Source organism: Saimiri boliviensis, chromosome 11 (assembly GCF_048565385.1).
Source record: "Saimiri boliviensis isolate mSaiBol1 chromosome 11, mSaiBol1.pri, whole genome shotgun sequence".
NCBI classification, from domain to species: Eukaryota; Metazoa; Chordata; class Mammalia; order Primates; family Cebidae; genus Saimiri; species Saimiri boliviensis.
Genome location: NC_133459.1, coordinates 98,739,085 through 98,759,366, shown reverse-complemented (window position 1 = coordinate 98,759,366; position 20,282 = coordinate 98,739,085). Strand labels below are relative to the sequence as shown.

The following is a 20,282-nucleotide window of genomic DNA, read 5'->3' as shown; positions in this document are numbered from 1 at the left end:
GATCTTGGCTCACTGCAACCTCCACCTCCCAGGTCCCGGTTCAAGCAATTCTCCTGCCTTAGCTTCCCGAGTAGCTAGGATTACAGGCATGTGCCACTATGCCCAGCTAATTTTTGTATTTTTTTTTTTGAGACGGAGTTTCGCTCTTGTTACCCAGGCTGGAGTGCAGTGGCGCGATGTCGGCTCACCGCAACCTCCGCCTCCTGGGTTCAGGCAATTCTCCTGCCTCAGCCTCCTGAGTAGCTGGGATTACAGGCACACGCCACCATGCCCAGCTAATTTTTTGTATTTTTAGTAGAGACGGGGTTTCACCATGTTGACCAGGATGGTCTCGATCTCTCGACCTCGTGATCCACCCGCCTCGGCCTCCCAAAGTGCTGGGATTACAAGCTTGAGCCACCGCGCCCGGCAATTTTTGTATTTTTAGTAGAGACCAGGTTTCACCATGTTGTACAGGCTGGTCTTGAACTCTGACCTCGTGATCTGCCTGCCTTGTCCTTGCAAAGTGCTGGGATTACAGGAGTGAGCCACCACGCTCAGCTGGGTTTTTTTTTTTTTTTTTTCAGACAGGGTCTCGCTCTGTCACCCAGGCGGGAGTGCTGTGATCACAGCTCACAACAGCCTCACTTCCTGGGCTCAAGTGATCTTCTGCCTTGGCCTCTTAAGTAGCTAGGACTAAAAGTGTATATATCACGATGCCCAACTAATTAAAAAAAATTTTGTTTTTGTAGAGACGGAGTCTCACTATGTTGTGCAGGCTGGTGTTGCCTGGGCTCAAGTGACCTTCCCACTTTGGCCTCCTAAGGTGCTGGGATTATAGACATGGGCCACCATGCCCAGCTAGTTTTTTTTGTTTTTTTGTTTTTTGTTGTTGTTGGGGAACTTTTTGTTGAAAAAGCATTCCTATGGACACTTAAAGAGAAATTATTTATGGAAGTAGAATTTCTATTCAAGTAATAGGAATGCATTGAGAAAGTAGAATAATCTCTTATTAGTATATGTTTTTGTTTTGTTTTGTTTTGTTTTTGAGATGGAGTCTTGCTCTGTTGCCCAGGCTGGAGTGTAGTGGTGTACTCTCGGAAGTACTGCAACCTCTGTGTCCTGGGTTCAAGAGATTCTCCTGCCTCAGCCTTCTTAGTAGCTGGGATTATAGGCGCATGACACCACACCAGGCTGGTTTTTGTATTTTTGGTAGAGTTGGGGTTTCACCATGTTGGTCAGTCTGGTTTCAAATTTCTGACCTTGTGATCTGCCTGCCTTGGTCTCCCAAAGTGCTGGTATTACAGGCGTGAGTCACTGCATCTGGCCAGTAATCTGTTTAATTTGTAATTTGTTTAATTGTATTAGATTTATGAGTAATTTATCTAGCAGAAGTAGAGAATTCTCTTACATAAGATTTTAGATCTTCTCCCATGAGAAGAGTTTATCCAAAGAGTCACACTTATCTTAATTTCTTTGTTCTGACAATCTTTTGTTAAGAAGGAAGACATGAGGGATATAATCAAATTTAGCGTCTGAAAATTATCAGTTTATCAGTGGTCAGGATGGTTGTTCATAGGTACCTCGTTGAGCTCTAACATCTTGATAGATGACTTTATGCTATGTTTTGCATTGATAAATAATTAAATTTTATAACTTTCTAGAAAATGCATGTTCTCATTAAATTGTACACATTAAATATGTGTAATTTTTTATATATCATTTGTACCCTAGTAAAGCTGTTAAATATACAAAAAAGCACATTAAGCTTATTTTCACTTTTTATAACTAAATGTTTAATGAATTTAATTTTGTTTAGTGGAGAGTTTTCTTAGAAAGATCTGTTTATATTTCAGAATCTTACAAGGAAACCAGATTAAGTCAATTACAAAGAAAGCATTCATTGGTCTTGACTCCCTGGAGCATCTGTAAGTATTTTGCATATATTTTTCTTACTCTGTAAAAATCTTTGCTATTAGCAGCGGTTTTCATGATCATGTAAAGTGTTTATGTAACTTGACTGTAGAATGGTGACTAATAATGTTTCATTTCTCTTTATTTCAGAGATTTGAACAATAATGCTATAATGTCTATCCAAGAAAATGCTTTTTCTCAGACTCATTTGAAAGAACTGTAAGTAACTTGTCTTTTTAAAATCACCAGTTGGATCAGTGTTCCTGCTTGTTGTGTTTAAGGTGTGATGGGAGTGACCCAAGTTATGTCCAAAAGCACCACAGTTCAGGCAGGAAAAAAGAAAGTATTAATACTCAGTTATTTTAGTGGCTGGAGGTAATTTTAAAATACCCAACATTGAAAAGCTCAGACTGTGTGGCACCAAGACATGCTGTTTTGCCTGTTCTACCAATGCTTATAATTAGGAGACCTTAGCACTGCTCCTGTGCTTTATGTATACCCTACTGTTCCTTTTTGGATTATCAGAAACGTGTTACCAGTTCTTAACACCTTGTGTGGGTTACAGTAAAGGTATTAGGTGATTTTGTTTTATAGTTTCCGAGGTGATTTAACAGTGTAATTGTCAGAGAAGATGTCTCTAACCTATTCAAAGTACTAAAATGTCATAATAGACAAATGTGTGTGTATGTATCATTTTATACCCTTTTTCATTCATGAGTTTTAAAAATTGCTGTTATAGCCGGGCACGGCGGCTCACGCTTGTAATCCCAGCACTTTGGGAGGATGAGGCGGGCAGATCATGCGGTCAGGGGTTTCAGACCAGCCTGACCAACATGGTGAAACCCCATCTCTACTTAAAAATACAAAAATAAGCTGGGCATGGTGGTGTGTACCTATAATCCTAGCTACTTGGGAGGCTGAGGCGGGAGAATTGCTTCAAACCGGGAGGCGGAGGTTGCGGTGAGCTGAAAGCGCACCATTGTACTCCGGCAACAGAGTGAGACCCCGTCTCAAAAAAAAAATTGCTGTTACTCGTTTAGCAATTGGGGTTAGCTGGCCATTGGTATGTATTATTATTTTTTTTTGTTTTTTTGGAGACAGAGTCTTGCTCTATCTCCCAGGCTGGAGTGCAGTAGCGTGATCTCGGCTTATTGCAACCTCTGCCTCCTAGGTTCAAGCGATTCTCCTGCCTCAGCCTCCCTAATAGCTGGGATTTCAGGTGCCTGCCACCATGCCCGATTAATTTTTGTGTTTTTTAGTAGAGACAGGATTTTGCCTTGTTGGCCAGGCTGGTCTTGAATGTCTGACCTCAGGTGATCTGCCTGCCTCAGCCTCCCAAAGTGCTGGGTTTATAGGCATGAGCCACCGCGCTCGCCCTGATAATATTTTTAAACTCTGTTGATTCAGATATGCAGTTAGGGTTAAGAACCACTAGACTATAGAAATTATTTTGCCTTGCCTGGGAAGCTACTCAAAGGATACTCTGTGGAACAGAATTGGTTGATGACGAGATAAGGATAGAAATGCTGAATAAGCATTGAGAAACTTTTAGAACAATTTGACATTACTGTGACACTTTGTTGTAATTTATAAAAGCACTGGTCTGTAGTGGGTTGGAAATTTAAAAGACTGGTCATTACCATGGATAAATTTGATATGCACTGGAAATTTGTGAGTTTTCAAACTGCCTGGGGTTCAAATCCTTCCTCCATTCCTTGCAACTGTGTGATAGTGGCAAATTGTTTAGCCTAAGACTCAGTTTCTGTTCCCAGAATGGGAATAGCACCTCCCTCAGGGTTATGTGAAGATAAAATGAGATAACTTGTTTACTCAGATATTTATTCATCATCTGCTATGTCGGGTACTCTTTTGGATGCCGAAAACAGTGGTGAACAAGAGAGTCTCTGTACTCATAGCATATTACAATACTAGTGAGGAAGATAAATAATAGACCAGTAGATATATAATATCTCATCAGGTAACTCGTTCTAAAGAAAAATAAACCTAGGTCAAAGGTGTGGAGAGTGATGGGGATTGCTATTTTAGATAATGTAATGAGGGGAAAGTCTTCTGAAGATACAGCATTTGAACCACGACCTTAATGAAATGGCACACCATGTGAACACTGAGTGAATAGCTTCCCAGGAGCAAGGACTGGCAAGTAAAATGAGATGAGAGAGTTAAACAGAGTAGACTAATTAAATAGCTACAACTTTTTTGATATTAATCATATTATTTCTCATTAGTTGTTCTCTTTATTTGTTCCAGAGAAAACAATTTCAAGAGATTTTTTTTTTAAATCCCAAACTGCTTTGTTCTAACTTACCTTTTTGAGACTGAATCTCGCTCTGTCACCTGGGCTGGAGTGCAGTGGTGCCATCTTGGCTCACTGCAACCACTGCCTTCCAGGTTCAAGCGATTCTCTTGTCTCAGCCTCCCCAGTAGCTGGGATTACAGGCTACCACCACGACGCCCAGCTGATTTTTGTATTTTTAGTAGAGACGGGGTTTTACCACATTGGCCAGGCTGGTCTCGAATGCCTGACCTCACGTGATACACCCGCCTTAGCCTCCCAGAGTGCTGGGATTACGGGTGTGAGCCACTGCACTGGGCACCTTTTTTGTTATTGAAAAGCATATGGAATTTACAGTTCTAATAGGTCCAACAATAAAATTATATTCCTTTTTTTTTTTTTTTTTTAAAGAGAGAGTTAGGAGGCAGATTATATTTATAAACGATTAGGAATTCAGATTTTTGCTTTCTTAAATGTACTTGGAAACTGGAAGGTTTTGAGAAAATGCTCAGCACAGATCTTGGCACAGAGTAGAAGAAGTTGAATAATATTAACAACAAAAATTAAAATGTTATGAAAATCATCATTAGTTATTTTCTGTCAGATTTTTAAGTGGATTTTTTGATCTGTTGAGATATTTTGAGTTATTTCTCTTAGGCTTAGTTTAATTATAAGTTGTAACTTACTATAAATCAGTCTGTCTCCCCCGACCCTTTTTTTTTTTTTTTTTTTTTTTTGCCGGTGATAACCTGAGGGCCAGCAAGAAAGTTTTAACTGTTGTTATGAGAACTCAGCTTAATATCAAATTTAAATAGTAGGGAAAAGCAAATATTGTAGTTTCAATCTTCAGAGAGTCATTTAGTAATTTGGGAGTTGTGACAAAGATTCTGTGTGTAACCAAACTTTAGGCAAGCCCTTAAACCTCCTAGGCCTAACTGTGTAAAATCCAATTTTAGCACAAACCCTGTAAAACCACTTTAGCAAGAACCCTTCCTCATTGTAGATCATCCCTGGGTGAGGTCTGATCACCCTGGCCTGTCTTCATCAAGAATCCTGTTAGGGTTTAGCTAGAGCCCCACTACTCTGGATGTTATTTCTTAGTAATTTCACATCCACTGAAAGGCATGAAAGCAAACACACCTTGCTCCTTGACTATACCTGCCCATGCTGTTTCCCTACTGTCTCTCCCTCACTGAGTTGAGCCCAGTCTCTCGCCCCAGCTGCAATATCACATTGCCATGGTCCCTGTATCTATTGAGATGATCCTGAATAAAGTCTACCTTACCATGCTTTAACAAGAATCACTAAGTAATTTTTTATTTAACAGCTGTGGTGCTGTGACTCCGATAGGATCAGATTCATCATTGGACCCCCGGACCTCTCACCCAGGACTCCAGGTGTGCACCTTTGAAGCCTTTGTCTTCACTCCTGACTGATAGATCGGGGATCCAATGGTGAGTCAGACTAATGAACCATTGCTCTGGACAAACATCCATTGAAGCTGGTAAGGAAAGATTTTGATTCTCAAGATTGTGAATATATTCTCTGAAGTTGGGGTAGAGGCCAGACTTCTTTTGAAAGGCCTCCTGGGCTTGAAGGCTTCTTCCTGGCTCTCTTTCCGGAGTGGGGTTTATTTCCTGATTCCCTGGACTAAAAGTCCTTGGAACTCTGTGCGGCTACTCTGTTCTCTAATGGATCCTTCTTCTCTCATAGCAACTTCTCTGGCATCTGAATCCCCTCTTTTTGAACCCCTGCTTACTATATTGCTCTACCACTTGTTCTGTCCATCTCCTCCTCGTTGGACCTTTATTGGCCTCTTTGGGATACTTAACATCTCCCCAGACTGGATCCTGTAAGCTCTCTTTCCTCCCATTGCTACTGCTCCTTTTTCCTCCTCTTACCACCTTTAATGTTCCCTCTGGTTCCCTTGAGCCCTTTGATATGACTCCCTTCAAATCCTTGTATCCTCCATCCATCTGTCCACCCACCGCTAGACTTTTTCCTTCCCACTCTGGACTCTTAGTCACTTGGACTTTAGGCCCCCTACCCTTCCTTGGGATCTCTCAGGGGGACTCAGGGACTCCCAGAAGTAATGACTTGAGGTTGAACAGGAAAAAGAATAATTGGAAATAGACTAAGCATTTTATCTACACTCAGATGGGCTTTGGAGATACCCAAATAGCCCCTAGCTGTCTCTTCAGCCTCCATAAATTACACATCAGGCAAAAGAAAAGTCTTTTTTTTTTTTTTTTTTTTTGAGATAGAGTCTCCCTCTGTCACCCAGGCTGGAGTGCAGTGGCACGATCTTAGCTCACTGCAACCTCAGCCTCCCGAGTTTAAGCAGTTCTCCTGCCTCAGCCTCCTAGAGTAGTTGGGATTACTGGCGCCCAGCACCGTGCCCAGTTAATTTTTGTATCTTTTGAAAAGAAGAGTGACCTCATCCAATTTATGTTTTCTTAGGTGTAATATAAGCTGGATTCATAAGACTTGGGCTCATATCCTAACTCTACTATTTATTTAGACATGATACTGAATGCCTCTAAAATCTTAGTTTCTTCTTTGGAAAGACAAAAAAAAAAAAAAAAAAAATCTCAGTTTCCATTTCTAGAAAATGGAATTGAAAATTAATGCATACCTCATTGGCCGGGCATGGTGGCTCACACCTGTAATCCCAGCACTTTGGGAGGCCGAGGTGGGTGGATCACAAGGTCAGGGGTTCGAGATCAGTCTGGCCAACGTGGTGAAACCCCATCTCTATTAAAAATACAAAAATTAGCTGGATGTAGTGGCAGCGCCGGTAGTCCCAGCTGCTTGGGAGGCTGAGTCAGGAGAATTCGCTTGAACCCAGGAGGTGGAGGTTGCAGTGAGCCAAGATTATGTCACTGCACTCCAGCCTGGGTGAAAGTGTGAGACTCTGTCTCACAAAAGAAAATACCTAGCTCAACTGGGTGTGGTGGCTCACACCTGTAATCCCAGCACTTTGGAAGGCTGGGGCAGGTGGATCACAAAGTCAGGAGTTTGAGACTAGCCTGGCCAATATGAAGAAACCTCATCTCTACTAAAAATACAAAAATTGGCCGGGCATGGTGGTGTGTGCCTGTAGTCCCAGCTACTCAGGAGGCTGAGGTACGAGAATCACTTGAACCTAGGAGGTTGTGGTGAGCCAAGATTGTGCCACTGCACTCCAGCCTGGGTGACAGAGTGAGATTCGGTCTCAAAAAAAAGGAAAATGCCTACCTTAAAAAAATTTTTTAAGTAAAGTATTTAGGCCAGGCGCAGTGGCTTATGCCTGTAACCCTAGCACTTTGGGAGGCCAAGGCAGGTGGATTACTTGAGGTCAGGAGTTTGAGACCAACCTGGCCAACATGGGGAAACCCCATCTCTGTTAAAAATGCAAAAATTAGCTGGGCATGGTGGTACATGCCTGTAATCCCAGCTACTTGGGAGACTGAGGCATGAGAATTGCTTGAACCTGGGGGGCTGAGGCTGCACTGAGCCGAGATTGTGCTGTCAGTATACTCTGGCCTAGGTGACAGAGTGAGACTTCATCTCAAAAAAAAAAAAAAAAAAGGTTTTTAACACAATGTCTGGCCACAGACAGCGCTTAATTCACAATAGCTACCATCACTTCTGTTTCTTTTATTTCTTTCTGTTCTTCACATACTAACCAACCCTGACCACAGGTACTTAACACAGTATACGGTATTCTCTCAAGAAGTATGTAGATAGATTACAGCATACTAAAATATTACTAGTGGTTGTCTTTGAGTAGTGAGGATTTGGAGGGCTTTCTCTCCCTCTTGGTTTAACGGTACTTTCTAATTTTCTACTATAATTATATAATTTTAATGAAAAATATTTTAAAATTTATATGCAGCTTTTTCATACAGCTCCTATTATTGATGCAAAGCCCTATGAGGAATATCAAAAAGTACAAAGGAGATTTTAATAAATGTTGACCCAAAAAGTATTACAAATAGGACATTTAAAGTAACCAAAAGCAGCCGGGTATGTTGGCTCACACCTGTAATCCCAGCACTTTGGGAGGCTGAGGCGGGTGGATCATGAGGTCAGGAGAAGGAGACGACCCCAGCTAACACGGTGAAACCCCATCTCTTCTGAAAATACGAGAAATTACTCAGACGTGGTAGCACGCACATGTAGTCCCAGCTACTTGGGAGGCTGAGGCAGGAGAATCACTTGAACCCAGGAGGTGGAGTTGCCATGAGCAGAGATCAATCCACTGTACCCCAGCCTGGGAGACAGAGCAAGACTCCATCTCAAAAAAAAAAAAAAAAAAAGAAATCAGAAGCAACCAACAATTCTCAATGAAAAAGCTGCATTAGAGCCAGGCATGGTAGCTCATACTAGATATGAGCATACCATACCTCCCAGATACTCAGGAGGCTCAGGTGAGAGGATCCCCTGAGTCCAGGGAGACCAGTCTGGGCAACACAGCGAATTCCTGTCTCAAAACACAGTTGCATTAAAGTTCCTGCAATAGCAGTTTGTTCAAACCAACTGTTAGGAAAAATTACTCAGTGAAACTTGTTACAGCATTATAAAAGCATTATAATCTTTGCCAGTGCCTCCTCTTGTTCAGTGACAATATAAGTCAGTTTGAAACAATGTAAGTTAATTTTCTCATTTTTAGAAATTGAAACTTTTGTGGAATCAGATTCTTTATGCCAAACATTAAAACTCGATGAGGATTTGATCCTCCACATAAAGCAAGTTCTCAAAATCATTTACTTTCCCTCCTAAGTGGATGGGACATTTAAAGGGTCATTGAGAGAAAATAGCGATTTTTCAGATATGTTCTATAGGCGTATAAACCACAAGTACTTTTTCAGTGTTCTTAAGTTTAGATTGCATTACACATTATTATAGTGCTGAAGTTTTTCTGTTTTTTAGACAGAGTAACTCTGTTGCCCAGGCTGGAGTGCAGTGGTGTGGTCTTGGCTCACTGCAGCCTCTGCCTCCTGGGTTCAAGCGATTCTCCCACGTCAGCCTCCCAAGTGGTTGGGATTACAGGGACCTGCCACCACGCCCAGCTAATTTTTCTATTGTTAGTAAAGACGGCGGTTTACCATGTTGGCCAGGCTGGTCTCAAACTTCTGACCTCAGGTAATCCGCCCACCTCAGCCTCCTAAAGTGCTGGGATTACAGGTATGAGCCCCCATGCCCAGCCTAGTGCTGAAGTGTTTTTAGTCTCGACGCAATTATTTGAAAATACATGTTGTCTACAACAAAGATCTCTCAATGCTCCAATATATGTAGTAAGTGTTTCTCCATACTTTTGTGGGAAAATATTTAAACCCAAAAAATTTAAAGGAGGGTACAGTTAATACCATATACCCTTTATCTAGATTCACCAATTGTTAGCTTGCTAAATTTGTTATCTATTTCCCTTCCTCCTCTTCTCTCATTTTAGCTTTTGCTCTCTCTCCACGTACACACACACACACACACACACACACACACACACAGGTTTTTTTTGCTGACCATTTAATAGTTGCAGCCATGATGACACTTCATGCCTAAATATCCCAGCATGCATTTTTTTAAAATTTTTTTCCAGCATGCATTTTTTAAGAACAAATACATTTTCTAATGAAGTTATAACCATTATCATACCCAAAGAAATTAATATTGATAATATTAACTAATACATGGCCCATACTCAGATTTCCCCAATGTTAAAATAAAAGTCCTTCGTAGATGATTTTTTTTTAAAATCAAGAATCACATATTTCATCTGATTGTAATGACTCTTTGGTCATCTTCAAAATAGATCCTTGTTCTCCTTGTTCCTGCCTTTTTTTAGTGTCTTTCATGAGATTTGATATATTTAAAGAATTGCAGCTGACAGTCTCTGTTTTCTCATGATGAGATTTATGTTAAATGTTTTTGACAGGAACAATGGATAGGTGTGTGGTAAGGTCTTTTTTTTTGAGACAGAGTTTTGCTTTTGTTGCCCAGGCTGGAGTGCAATGGCGCAATCTCAGTTTACTGCAATTTCTGCCTCCTGGCTTCAAGCAATTCTCCTGCCTCAGCCTCCCAAGTAGCTGGGATTTTGGGAATACACCACCACGCCTGGCTAATTTTTGTATTTTTAATAGAGACTTGGTTTCTTCACGTTGGTCAGACTGTTCTCGAACTCCTGCCCTCAGGTGATCTTCCCGCCTTGGCCTTCCAAAGTGCTGAAATTACAGGGGATGAGCCACCGTGTCTGGCCTATGGTAAGGTTTTAATACTGAAGACGTTTAGAATGAAAAGTAAAAGAAAGGACGCTTTTCCTCTTTTCTTTCTTGCAGGATTCTGAACACAAGCAGTTTGCTCTGTGACTGCCATTTGAAGTGGCTGCTTCAATGGCTGGTTGATAATAACTTTCAGCATTCTGTGAATGTAAGCTGTGCACACCCTGAATGGCTAGCAGGGCAAAGCATCCTGAATGTGGATCTGAAAGATTTTGTCTGTGGTTTGTATTTTGTTTTAAATTTTTATTATCTTAACAGAATTAAAAAATTAAACCGAAGTGGTTTTCCACTAGCAATTTTTGTCATCTTACAGTTTTAATTGTCATTAAAAATGATCACAGGTATTTTAATGAATGAAGGCTTTTCTCTTTTAGGGGAATTGTTAACCTTAGGATAAGTATTTGGTAGTTAGAATCCTGAATCAACCAATATGAGTTTTTTTTACATGAACATTTTTAGTAGATCTTGAAAAGTGCCACCAGGTACTTTCCAAAAAGATAGCACTAGTTTAAAGTTGTCACCATCAACTTAGGAATATACTGATTCTGTGTGGTTCATATTTTTTATGCAGTTTTATAACATTAAAGTGGCAGAGTTTTTTTTTTTTTTCCTTGAGAAGAGAGAGTCATAGGCAAGTTGTCCTGATTCTAGCACTTAAAATTTCAAGTATACTTTTTATTTTATTTTTTTGAGATGAAGTCTTGCTGTGTTACTCAGGCTGGAGTGCAGTGGTCTGATCTTGGCTCACTGCAACTTCTGCTTCCTGGGTTCAAGGTCTTTTCCTGTCTCAGCCTCCTGAGTAGCTGGGATTACAGGTGTGTGCCACCACACCTGGCTAATTTTTTTTTTTTTTTTTTTTTTTTTTTTTAAGATGGACTTTTGCTTTTGTTGCCTAGGCTGCAGTGCAGTGGCCTGATCTCAGCTCACCACAACCTCTGCCTCCTGTGTTCAAGCAATTTTCCTGCCTCAGCCTCTTGAATAGCTGGGATTACAGGCATGCGCCACCGTGCCTGGCTAATTTTGTGTTTTTAGTAGAGATGGGATTTCTCCGCATTCGTCAGGCTGGTCTCTTAACTCCCGACCTCAGGTGATCCACCCACCTCGGCCTCCCAAAGTACTGTGATTACAGGCATAAGCCAATGCACCTGGCCTATTTTTGTATTTGTAGTAGAGACAGGGTTTTGCCATGTTGGCCAGGCTGGTCTTGAACTCCTGACCTCAGGTGATCTGCCTGCTGTGGCCTCCCACAGTGCTGGGATTATAGGTGTGAGCCACTGTGCCGAGCCAATTTCAAGTATACTTCTATATTGTTCTTACTCAACTTAGAAAATTTTCCTTTACACTTATATTTCCTTTAGGCTGGGCATGGTGGTTCACACCTGTAATTCCAGCACTTTGGGAGGTCGAGGAGGGCAGGTCACTTGGGATCAGGATTTTGAGTCCAGCCTGGCCAACATGGTGAAACCCCAACTCTATTAAAAATATAAAAGTTAGCCAGGCATGGTGGCACGTGCCTGTAATCTCACCTTCTTGGGAGGCTGAGGCAGAAGAATTGCTTTAATTGGAAGGCAGAGGTTGCAGTGAGGCAAGATCGTGCCACTGCACTCTAGTCTGGGTGGCAGTGAGACTCCATCTCAAAAACAACCAAAAAAATGTTCTTTAAAGTGGAATGACTGATTTTTAGCTTTAAGTAGTAGACCTTTTAGATCAGTGTATCTGTATAGCATATTCCTAGTGTCTCTGATCGTTTGATGACCTGTATATTGCCAAATCTGTTTTCACAATGTACTTAAAGATGCTTAAAACACTTGGAAGTTCAGGCTCATAAAATACATCCATTGTTTTTACAAATTTTAAAGAAAACAGAATCTAGTAAAGGTTAAATTCTACTGACGTGCTTTTTACTTAGTTTTAAAGACATACTGTATATTTTTTCCTCCTCTTCCACTTACTGCTTTTATGGCACAATGAAAGTTTATCTAGTGGAGATATTTATATACCAGGCTGGTATATAAATATATTTATGTGGTATATATCCAGTTAAGAATTTATATACTGCCGGGCGCGGTGGCTCAAGCCTGTAATCCCAGCACTTTGGGAGGCCAAGGTGGGTGGATCATGAGGTCAAGAGATCGAGACCATCCTGGTCAACATGGTGAAACTCCGTCTCTACTAAAAATACAAAAAATTAGCTGGACATGGTGGCGCGTGCCTGTAATCCCAGCTACTCAGGAGGCTGAGGCAGGAGAATTGCCTGAACCCAGGAGGCGGAGGTTGCGGTGAGCCGATATTGCGCCATTGCACTGGGTAACAAGAGCGAAACTCCGTCTCAAAAAAAAAAAAAAAAAAGAATTTATATACCAGGCCAGGTACAGTGGCTCACACCTGTAATCCCAGCCCTTTGGGAGGCCAAGGCGGGCAGATCACCTGAGCTTGGGAATTCGAGACCAGCCTGACCAGCATGGAGAAACTCTGTCTTTACTAAAAATACAATTTTTTTTTTTTTTTTTTTTTTTTTTGAGGTGGAGTCTCACACTGTTTCCCAGACTGGAATGCAATGGCGTGATCTCGGCTCACTACATCCTCTGTCTCCCGGGTTCCCGCAGTTCTCCTGCCTCAGTCCCCCAAGTAGGTGGGACTGCAGTTGCACACCACCACACCGGCTAATTTTTTGTATTTTTAGTAGAGACGGGGTTTCACTATGTTGACCAGACTGGTCCTGAACTCCTGAGCTTGTGATCTGCCCGCCTCGGCTTCCCAAAGTGCTGGGATTACAGGCATGAACTACTGCGCCCGGCCTAAAAACACAAAATTAGCCTGATGTGGTTGGTGGTGCATGCCTGTGATCCCAGCTATTCAGGAGGCTGAGGCAGGAGAATCATTTGAACCCCAGAGGCAGAGGTTGTGGTGAGCAGAGATCGCACCATCACACTGCAGACTGGGCAACAAGAGCGAAACTCTGTCTCAACAAGAAGAACAAAAAACAAAAAATAATTTATATACCTGCTTCTCTGAATCAGTCCAATAACATTAATTATGAATCTAGGCTGGACATGGTTGCTCACACCTATAATATAAGCACTTTGGGTAGCCGAGGAGGGTGGATCACGAGGTCAGGAGTTCAAGACCAGCCTGGCCAAGATGGTGAAACCCTATTTCTACTAAAAGTGCCAAAAAAATTAGCTGGGCGTGGTGGTGGGCACCTGTAATCTCAGTTACTCAGGAGGCTCAGGCAGAGAATTGCTTGAACCCGGTAGGCGAAGGTTGCAGTGAGCCAAGATCGTGACACTGCACTTCAGCCAGGACGACAGAGCCAGACTCTGTATCAAAAAAAAAAAAAAAATTATGGATATAAATTTTATTAGCCAGTCCTGAGCCAATCTTCCGTTGGACAATTGACGTGTTTGGGATTTTTCACTACTTTTAAGTGAAACCTGTGTACATACAAAATGCTTTCAAATAATCTGTTTTATTCATAGGTATTCTCTGTTAAATATAAATAATTTATAATCTCTCCATTTTATATTGGCACAGAAAGAATAATGGTTATATACATGTTTTATCTATCACATACATATATACAAGGGATAACAGAAGTAGAACTGTCTTGAAATCCTAATACAAGGTTTCTGTTTTTCCCCAATAACTGATAATGCATGAGAAATACATTCTAAGCACACAGGTGACAGTAAGTGGTAGTAGAAAAGTGCTGGATCCTGAAGTCAGGAAACCTGAGTTCCAGTCTAGGCTTTGCCACTGACTGACGTGTCTTTGAGCAAGTCACTTTTAATTTTCTGGGCCTCATTTCCCCCATCTTTAAACAAGGGAATTGGACTCTAGCTCTGTAGTCTCTTTCAACCTTAGTAAGCCACTTTGTAAACAGACACACAATTTTATAGTATTTGTTTTAAAATTGAATCTAAAGAAGCAAAAATAAATAACTGACGTGGCTACTGATGCATTTTTTCCCCCTTAGATGATTTTCTCAAGCCACAGATAAGGACACATCCTGAAACCGTAGATGCTCTAAGAGGCATGAATGTGACTCTGACGTGCACTGCAGTGAGCAGCAGTGATTCACCCATGTCCACTGTGTGGCGCAAAGACAGTGAAATCCTGTATGACGTGGATATTGAGAATTTCGTTCGTTATCGGCAACAGGCTGGAGAAGCTCTGGAATATACTAGTATCTTACATCTTTTCAATGTGAATTTCACAGATGAAGGAAAATATCAGTGTATTGTTACTAATCACTTTGGTTCTAATTATTCTCAGAAAGCCAAACTGACTGTAAATGGTAAGGAATTATGCTCCTTTTTTTTTTTTTTTTTAAGTTTAGAAGAATTTTTTGTGTTCGGTTTTGAATCACTTGACAGAATTAGGTTAAACGTGACATTCAAGTGGGACTCTTACTGTTGTTACCTTTTGAGTTGTGATAATGTATCAAACGGATGGGATTTTTCAATTAGTTGTTCTGCGTACTTACGTTTTCTAATTGGTTTTTGGTTGAAGCGTAAATGCTATGATCCTAGGAGATGTGCTACTTTTCACTGTTGTTTATGCTTTTGGAGACAGTCTTATGAAATTCTCAGTTTTTATTCTAGAACCATAAATCTCTCTTGAAAACTGAAATTTATTTCTCATGGGCCTTCTAATAACTGGCAATATTTAGGACATTTTTGGGTCTAATGGTCATTATCATTATCTGAATGCAGTTACACAGGATCATGTGTGTGTGTGTGTGTGTGTGTGTGTGTGTGTGTATTTTTATTTCTTACTCTCTTTTTTTCTTTTTTTTGAGACTTTGAGTCTTGCTTTGTCACCCAGGATGGAGTGCAGTGGTGTGATCCTGGCTCATTGCAACTTCTGCCTCCCAGGTTCAAGTTATTCTCCTATCTCTTGTAATTCCAAGTAGCTGGAATTATTCCAAGTAGCTGGAATTACAGATGTGCGCCACCATGCTAACCTAATTTTTGTATTTTTAGTAGAGACAGGGTTTTACTGTGTTGGCCAGGCTGGTCTCAAACTCTTGAGCTCAGGTGATCTACCCACCGTGGCCTCCCAAAGTGTTGGGATTACAGGTGTGAGCCACTGCACCCGGCCTTATTTCAGTAGTTTTTGGGGTACAGGTGGGTTTGTTTCCCATGGATGAATTATAGTGGTGAATTCTGAGTATTTAGTGCACGCATCACCAAGTAGTGTATGTTGTATCTAAAGTGTAGTTTTTTTAGCCTCCTCTCACCCTCTCCATTTGGCATCTCTAAAGTCCATTATTCCACTCTGTATGCCTTTGTGTACTCATACTTAGCTCTCACCTATAAGTGAGAACATACGGTGTTTGGTTTTCCACTCCACACGGGATCATTTTAAAAATGAATACTCCTCTTTCCTGCAAAAGCTTCTCCAGAATACATTAATTTATCTATTGCCTATCAAGTTGAATAACTCCAATATTTTAGGCTTTGTGCAACCAAAAGATGTACTTATGTTTTACTTCTGTGTTTTTAAATGACACTTTTGATGGCATAAGTATTTTTTTTAGTATGCAGTTTCCTCGATAGCTTTGTAGATGTTGGTTTGGGAAGCATGATTTTTTTTTTTTTTTTTTTTTTGAGGCAGAGTCTCCCTCTGTCACCCAGGCTGGAGTGCAGTGGCATGATCACTGCAACCTCCGCCTCCTGGGTTTAAGCGATTCTCCTGCCTCAGCCTCCCAGGGAAGCATCATTTAGCTTCATAAGTGAGGGAGTCATAATAAATACCAGGTTCTGAAATATAACATTCAAGAAGATTTGTGGCCTTCTACTTTCCCTAGTTTCAGCTGATGATTAAATGTATCATGCATCCTAGAAGAGACAGTCATCAGTGTGCTCCAAATACTCTGAGGTTCTGGAAGAAAACATGGCCTCAAAACCATATTCACTCTTGGTGAGGTGCTGTGGCTCAGGCTTGTAGTCCCAGCACTTTGGGAACCCAAAGTGGGAGGATAGCTTGAGGCCAGGAATTTGAAGCTGCAGTGAGCTATGATTGCGCCACTGTTCTCCCGCCTGGACAGCAGAGCAAGACCCTATCTCTAAAGTTTTGGTTTGTTTTTTATAAAACTATATTCACTGTCAATCTAGAGAAATGGAACATTACAGGGTTATCTGCCTACTAGACTCTTTGATGCCTATTTGTATGCATATATGTGTCTTTGTTCCCCTGTCCACTTTTTCTTGGTGATCTTTCTGGAAACAGAGATGCCATCTTTTCTGAAAACACCAATGGATCTGACTATTCGCACTGGTGCCATGGCCAGATTAGAATGTGCCGCAGAAGGACACCCTGCACCTCAGATTTCCTGGCAGAAAGATGGTGGTACTGACTTTCCTGCAGCTCGAGAAAGGCGCATGCACGTCATGCCAGAAGATGATGTCTTCTTTATCGCCAATGTGAAAATAGAAGACATGGGAATCTATAGCTGCATGGCACGAAATATAGCAGGAGGTCTCTCAGCAAATGCCTCACTAACAGTGTTAGGTACGTTTACTGCTCCATGGGTCCCCGCTTTTGTTGGATTCTTTGGGAGCTACTCTTGGTCTGAATGAGCAAGAAAAATAAGTTTGAGAGTACCTCTATGATTCTTAGATCTTTATTTTATTTCACAATTTTACGTAGGGTTATGTCAGTCTAGGAATTAGGGAGTCAGAAAACTGAAATGTGGGAAAATACATAGGGCAAAATTAGGTAGCCATCTATAGCACATAATTGAAAGTTCAAATTCCATTATCATCTTATCTTTTTAAGTCTCTGTAAGGTTTCTGTTTCATGTAGGTGTTTTTACTATTCAGTGAGTTTGCATTGGGAATTCCACTGTTCTTTTAGGAGTATCCCAGCCATTTGATACTGCTTCACTTATTGCTTGATAGAAACCTAAGACAATTTAACTGTTTGCTTCTCATTCATTTTCAAAAAAAATTTTAATACAAAAAAAAAAAAAGGGCCGGGCCCGGTGGCTTATGCCTGTAATCCCAGCACTTTGGGAGGCCAAGGTGGGTGGATCATGAGGTCAGGAGATGGAGACCATCCTGGCTAACACGGTGAAACCCCATTTCTACTAAACTGTAGTCCCAGCTACTCAGAAGGCTGAGGCAGGAGAATCGCTTGAACCTGGGAAGCAAAAGTTGCAGTGAGCTGAGATCACGCCACTGCACTCCAGCCTGGGCAACAGAGTGAGACTCTGTCTCAAAAAAGACCTGTTTCCTGGTTAGAGTTTCTGCTTTCCTTTTCAGTGTGTTCTTCTTAACCATATTTCTGGTAAGATGCTTTTTTTTCTCTAAACGCTTCCCCTGGCTAGCCTGGGTTTTGTTGTTGTTGTTGTTGTTGTTGTTGTTTGTTTTGTTTTTTCTTCCTTATTTAGAATACTATTCATGAAAATCAAATCCAATGCAGATTCTACTTTCTAGTTCTCTAATTTCCTAGATGTCAGTGTTTTTTTAAAAAACATTTAAGGATTTTAACGTATTTATTCAGACTCTTCCCTGAAAATCTTTTTCTTTCCTGCAAAAGCTTTTCCAAAATAGCTTGATTTATGTAGGTAGCTAAATAGACCTACATTTTTTTCATTTAATATTGTACCACAAGTTACCCTGTCATTAAATAAAGTCTTTGTAAAACATCATGTGACTATACTATAATTTACTTAATCATTTTTTCTGCTAGATTTTAAAATATTTTTCTTTATTCTTTAAAATACAACAAATTTTGTAATAAACATCTTTGCATATAAACCTTTGAATTTCTTTTAAGCTGTTATTATTATTATTATTATTTTGAGATGGAGTTTCCCTCTTGTTGCCTAGGATGGAGTGCAATGTCGCAATCTTGGCTCACTGCAAACTCTGCCTCCCAGGTTCGAGCGATTCTCCTGCCTCAGCCTCCCAAGTAGCTGGGATTATAGGCACTGACTACCATGCCCAGCTAATTTTGTGTATTTTTTTTAGTAGCGATGGGAGTTTCACCATGTTGGCCAGGCTGGTCTTGAACTTCTGACTTATGATCCGCCCACCTCGGTCACCCAAAGTGCTGGGATTACAGGCGTGAACCACCTTGACTAGCCTTTAAAGTTATTTTTAACCTTTTTTTTTTTTTTTTTAAGGTTATACTTGAATTGATATTACTAACCTTTTTTAATGGGTCACCCCTGCTGACCTTCTCTAGCTATTGCAGCTGCCCTGAACTTCTTACTTACGATTGCTTGCCTAAGCTGGAATTACTGAGAAAAGATTTAGGCTTTTTTTGGGATTTTGTTCTGAAACATTAACCTCTAATCCTCCCATTAGTATATAAACTTACTCATTTTATTATGCCCTCATTGGTCTAATTCAGTAGGAATTAGGGAATAAAATTGCCTAACTTTTCTTTCCTTTCCTTTTTTTTTTTTTTTTAACATTTTCCTGTTAGAGACACCCTCATTTATTAGACCCCTGGAGGATAAGACAGTAACTCGAGGTGAAACTGCAGTGTTACAGTGCATAGCTGGAGGGAGTCCCGCCCCTCGCCTCAACTGGACCAAAGATGATGGACCTTTGCTGGTGACAGAACGACACTTCTTTGCTGCAGCCAATCAGCTTCTCATCATTGTAGATGCTGGGCTAGATGATGCTGGGAAGTATACCTGCATTATGTCTAACACCCTTGGGACAGAACGTGGCCACATTTACCTAAACGTCATTTCATCCCCCAATTGTGACTCTTCCCAGAGTAGCATTGGGCATGAAGATGATGGCTGGACCACAGTTGGCATTGTCATCATTGTTGTGGTCTGCTGTGTTGTGGGTACCTCTTTGATCTGGGTCATTGTTATTTACCACATGAGAAGGAAAAATGAAGACTATAGTATCACAAACACAGGTGAGTAGTACCCAGATGACACCTATGGCTTGTATTTGAATCGATAATGTAGTATAGGATTAATTGTACAATACAGAAAACTGAGCTGGTCGTAGTAGTACATGCCTGTAGTCCTAGTTACTTGAGGATGAGGTGGGAGGACTGCTTGAGCCCAGGAGTTCAAGGCCAGCCAACCAACCTAGTAAGGCCTCATCTTCTCCTCAGAAAACTGAAGAGCTGTGATACATTACCTAATAATGTGATAGAAGGGAGTTTTTGTTGTTGTTAAAATGTTCAACTTTGATATAACAGTAACTCTTTGAGGAATAGGTTCATAACAGAACCTCCTTGAGGAAAGAATTTTGTTTATTTGAGGTAGGTGTTACTCTGTCGCCCAGGTCAGAGTGTATTGGTGCATTCATGACTCACTACAGCCTTGACTTCCCAAGCTCAGATTCTCCCATCTTGTCCTTCTGAGAAGCAGGGATTGTAGGCATATGCCACTGTGCCTGACTAATTTTTTATATTTTTAGTGGAGTTGGGTTTTGCCATGTTGTCCAAGCTGGCTTTAAACTCCTGGGCTCAAGCAATTTGTCTGCCTTAGCCTCCTAAAGTGATGGGATTACAGGCATGAGCCACCGTGTCTTACCAATTTTAAGAATTTATAAATACTACCCTAAAACTTTACTCTTAAAAGTGCATTACAGATGCATTCTCTTTAATGTCTGAGGCTCCTTTCATCATAATTTTGCTGTAAGGAAGAGTGGAGCCCTTGTGATTGAGATTAGGCTCTCTTCTTTTCTTTGAATATCAAGCTGGATCATTGAGGTCAATTTTTTATACCTCTCACCCAGAAATCCTGCAAGAGAAGCAATCTAGTCAGACAGACTGTGAAACTGTGGCTATAGATAAGATTTAAACTTTTAGGTTTTGTTTCTTTCTGTGAAACTTCTAAAGTGAAGCTTTGA

The 20,282-nt window shown here is 40.8% G+C and overlaps 1 protein-coding gene across 1 annotated transcript in view; it reads left to right on the top strand.

Annotated features, from left to right (window-relative positions):
* Positions 1–20,282, top strand: part of LRIG2 (leucine rich repeats and immunoglobulin like domains 2) — a 61,502-nt gene that overhangs the window by 28,126 nt on the left and 13,094 nt on the right. The window contains exons 10-15 of the mRNA XM_039460961.2: positions 1,836–1,907; positions 2,044–2,112; positions 10,504–10,667; positions 14,423–14,743; positions 16,681–16,962; positions 18,886–19,335. Of these exons, the coding sequence (XP_039316895.2) occupies positions 1,836–1,907; positions 2,044–2,112; positions 10,504–10,667; positions 14,423–14,743; positions 16,681–16,962; positions 18,886–19,335 (1,358 nt within the window). The remainder of the gene's footprint in view (positions 1–1,835; positions 1,908–2,043; positions 2,113–10,503; positions 10,668–14,422; positions 14,744–16,680; positions 16,963–18,885; positions 19,336–20,282) is intronic.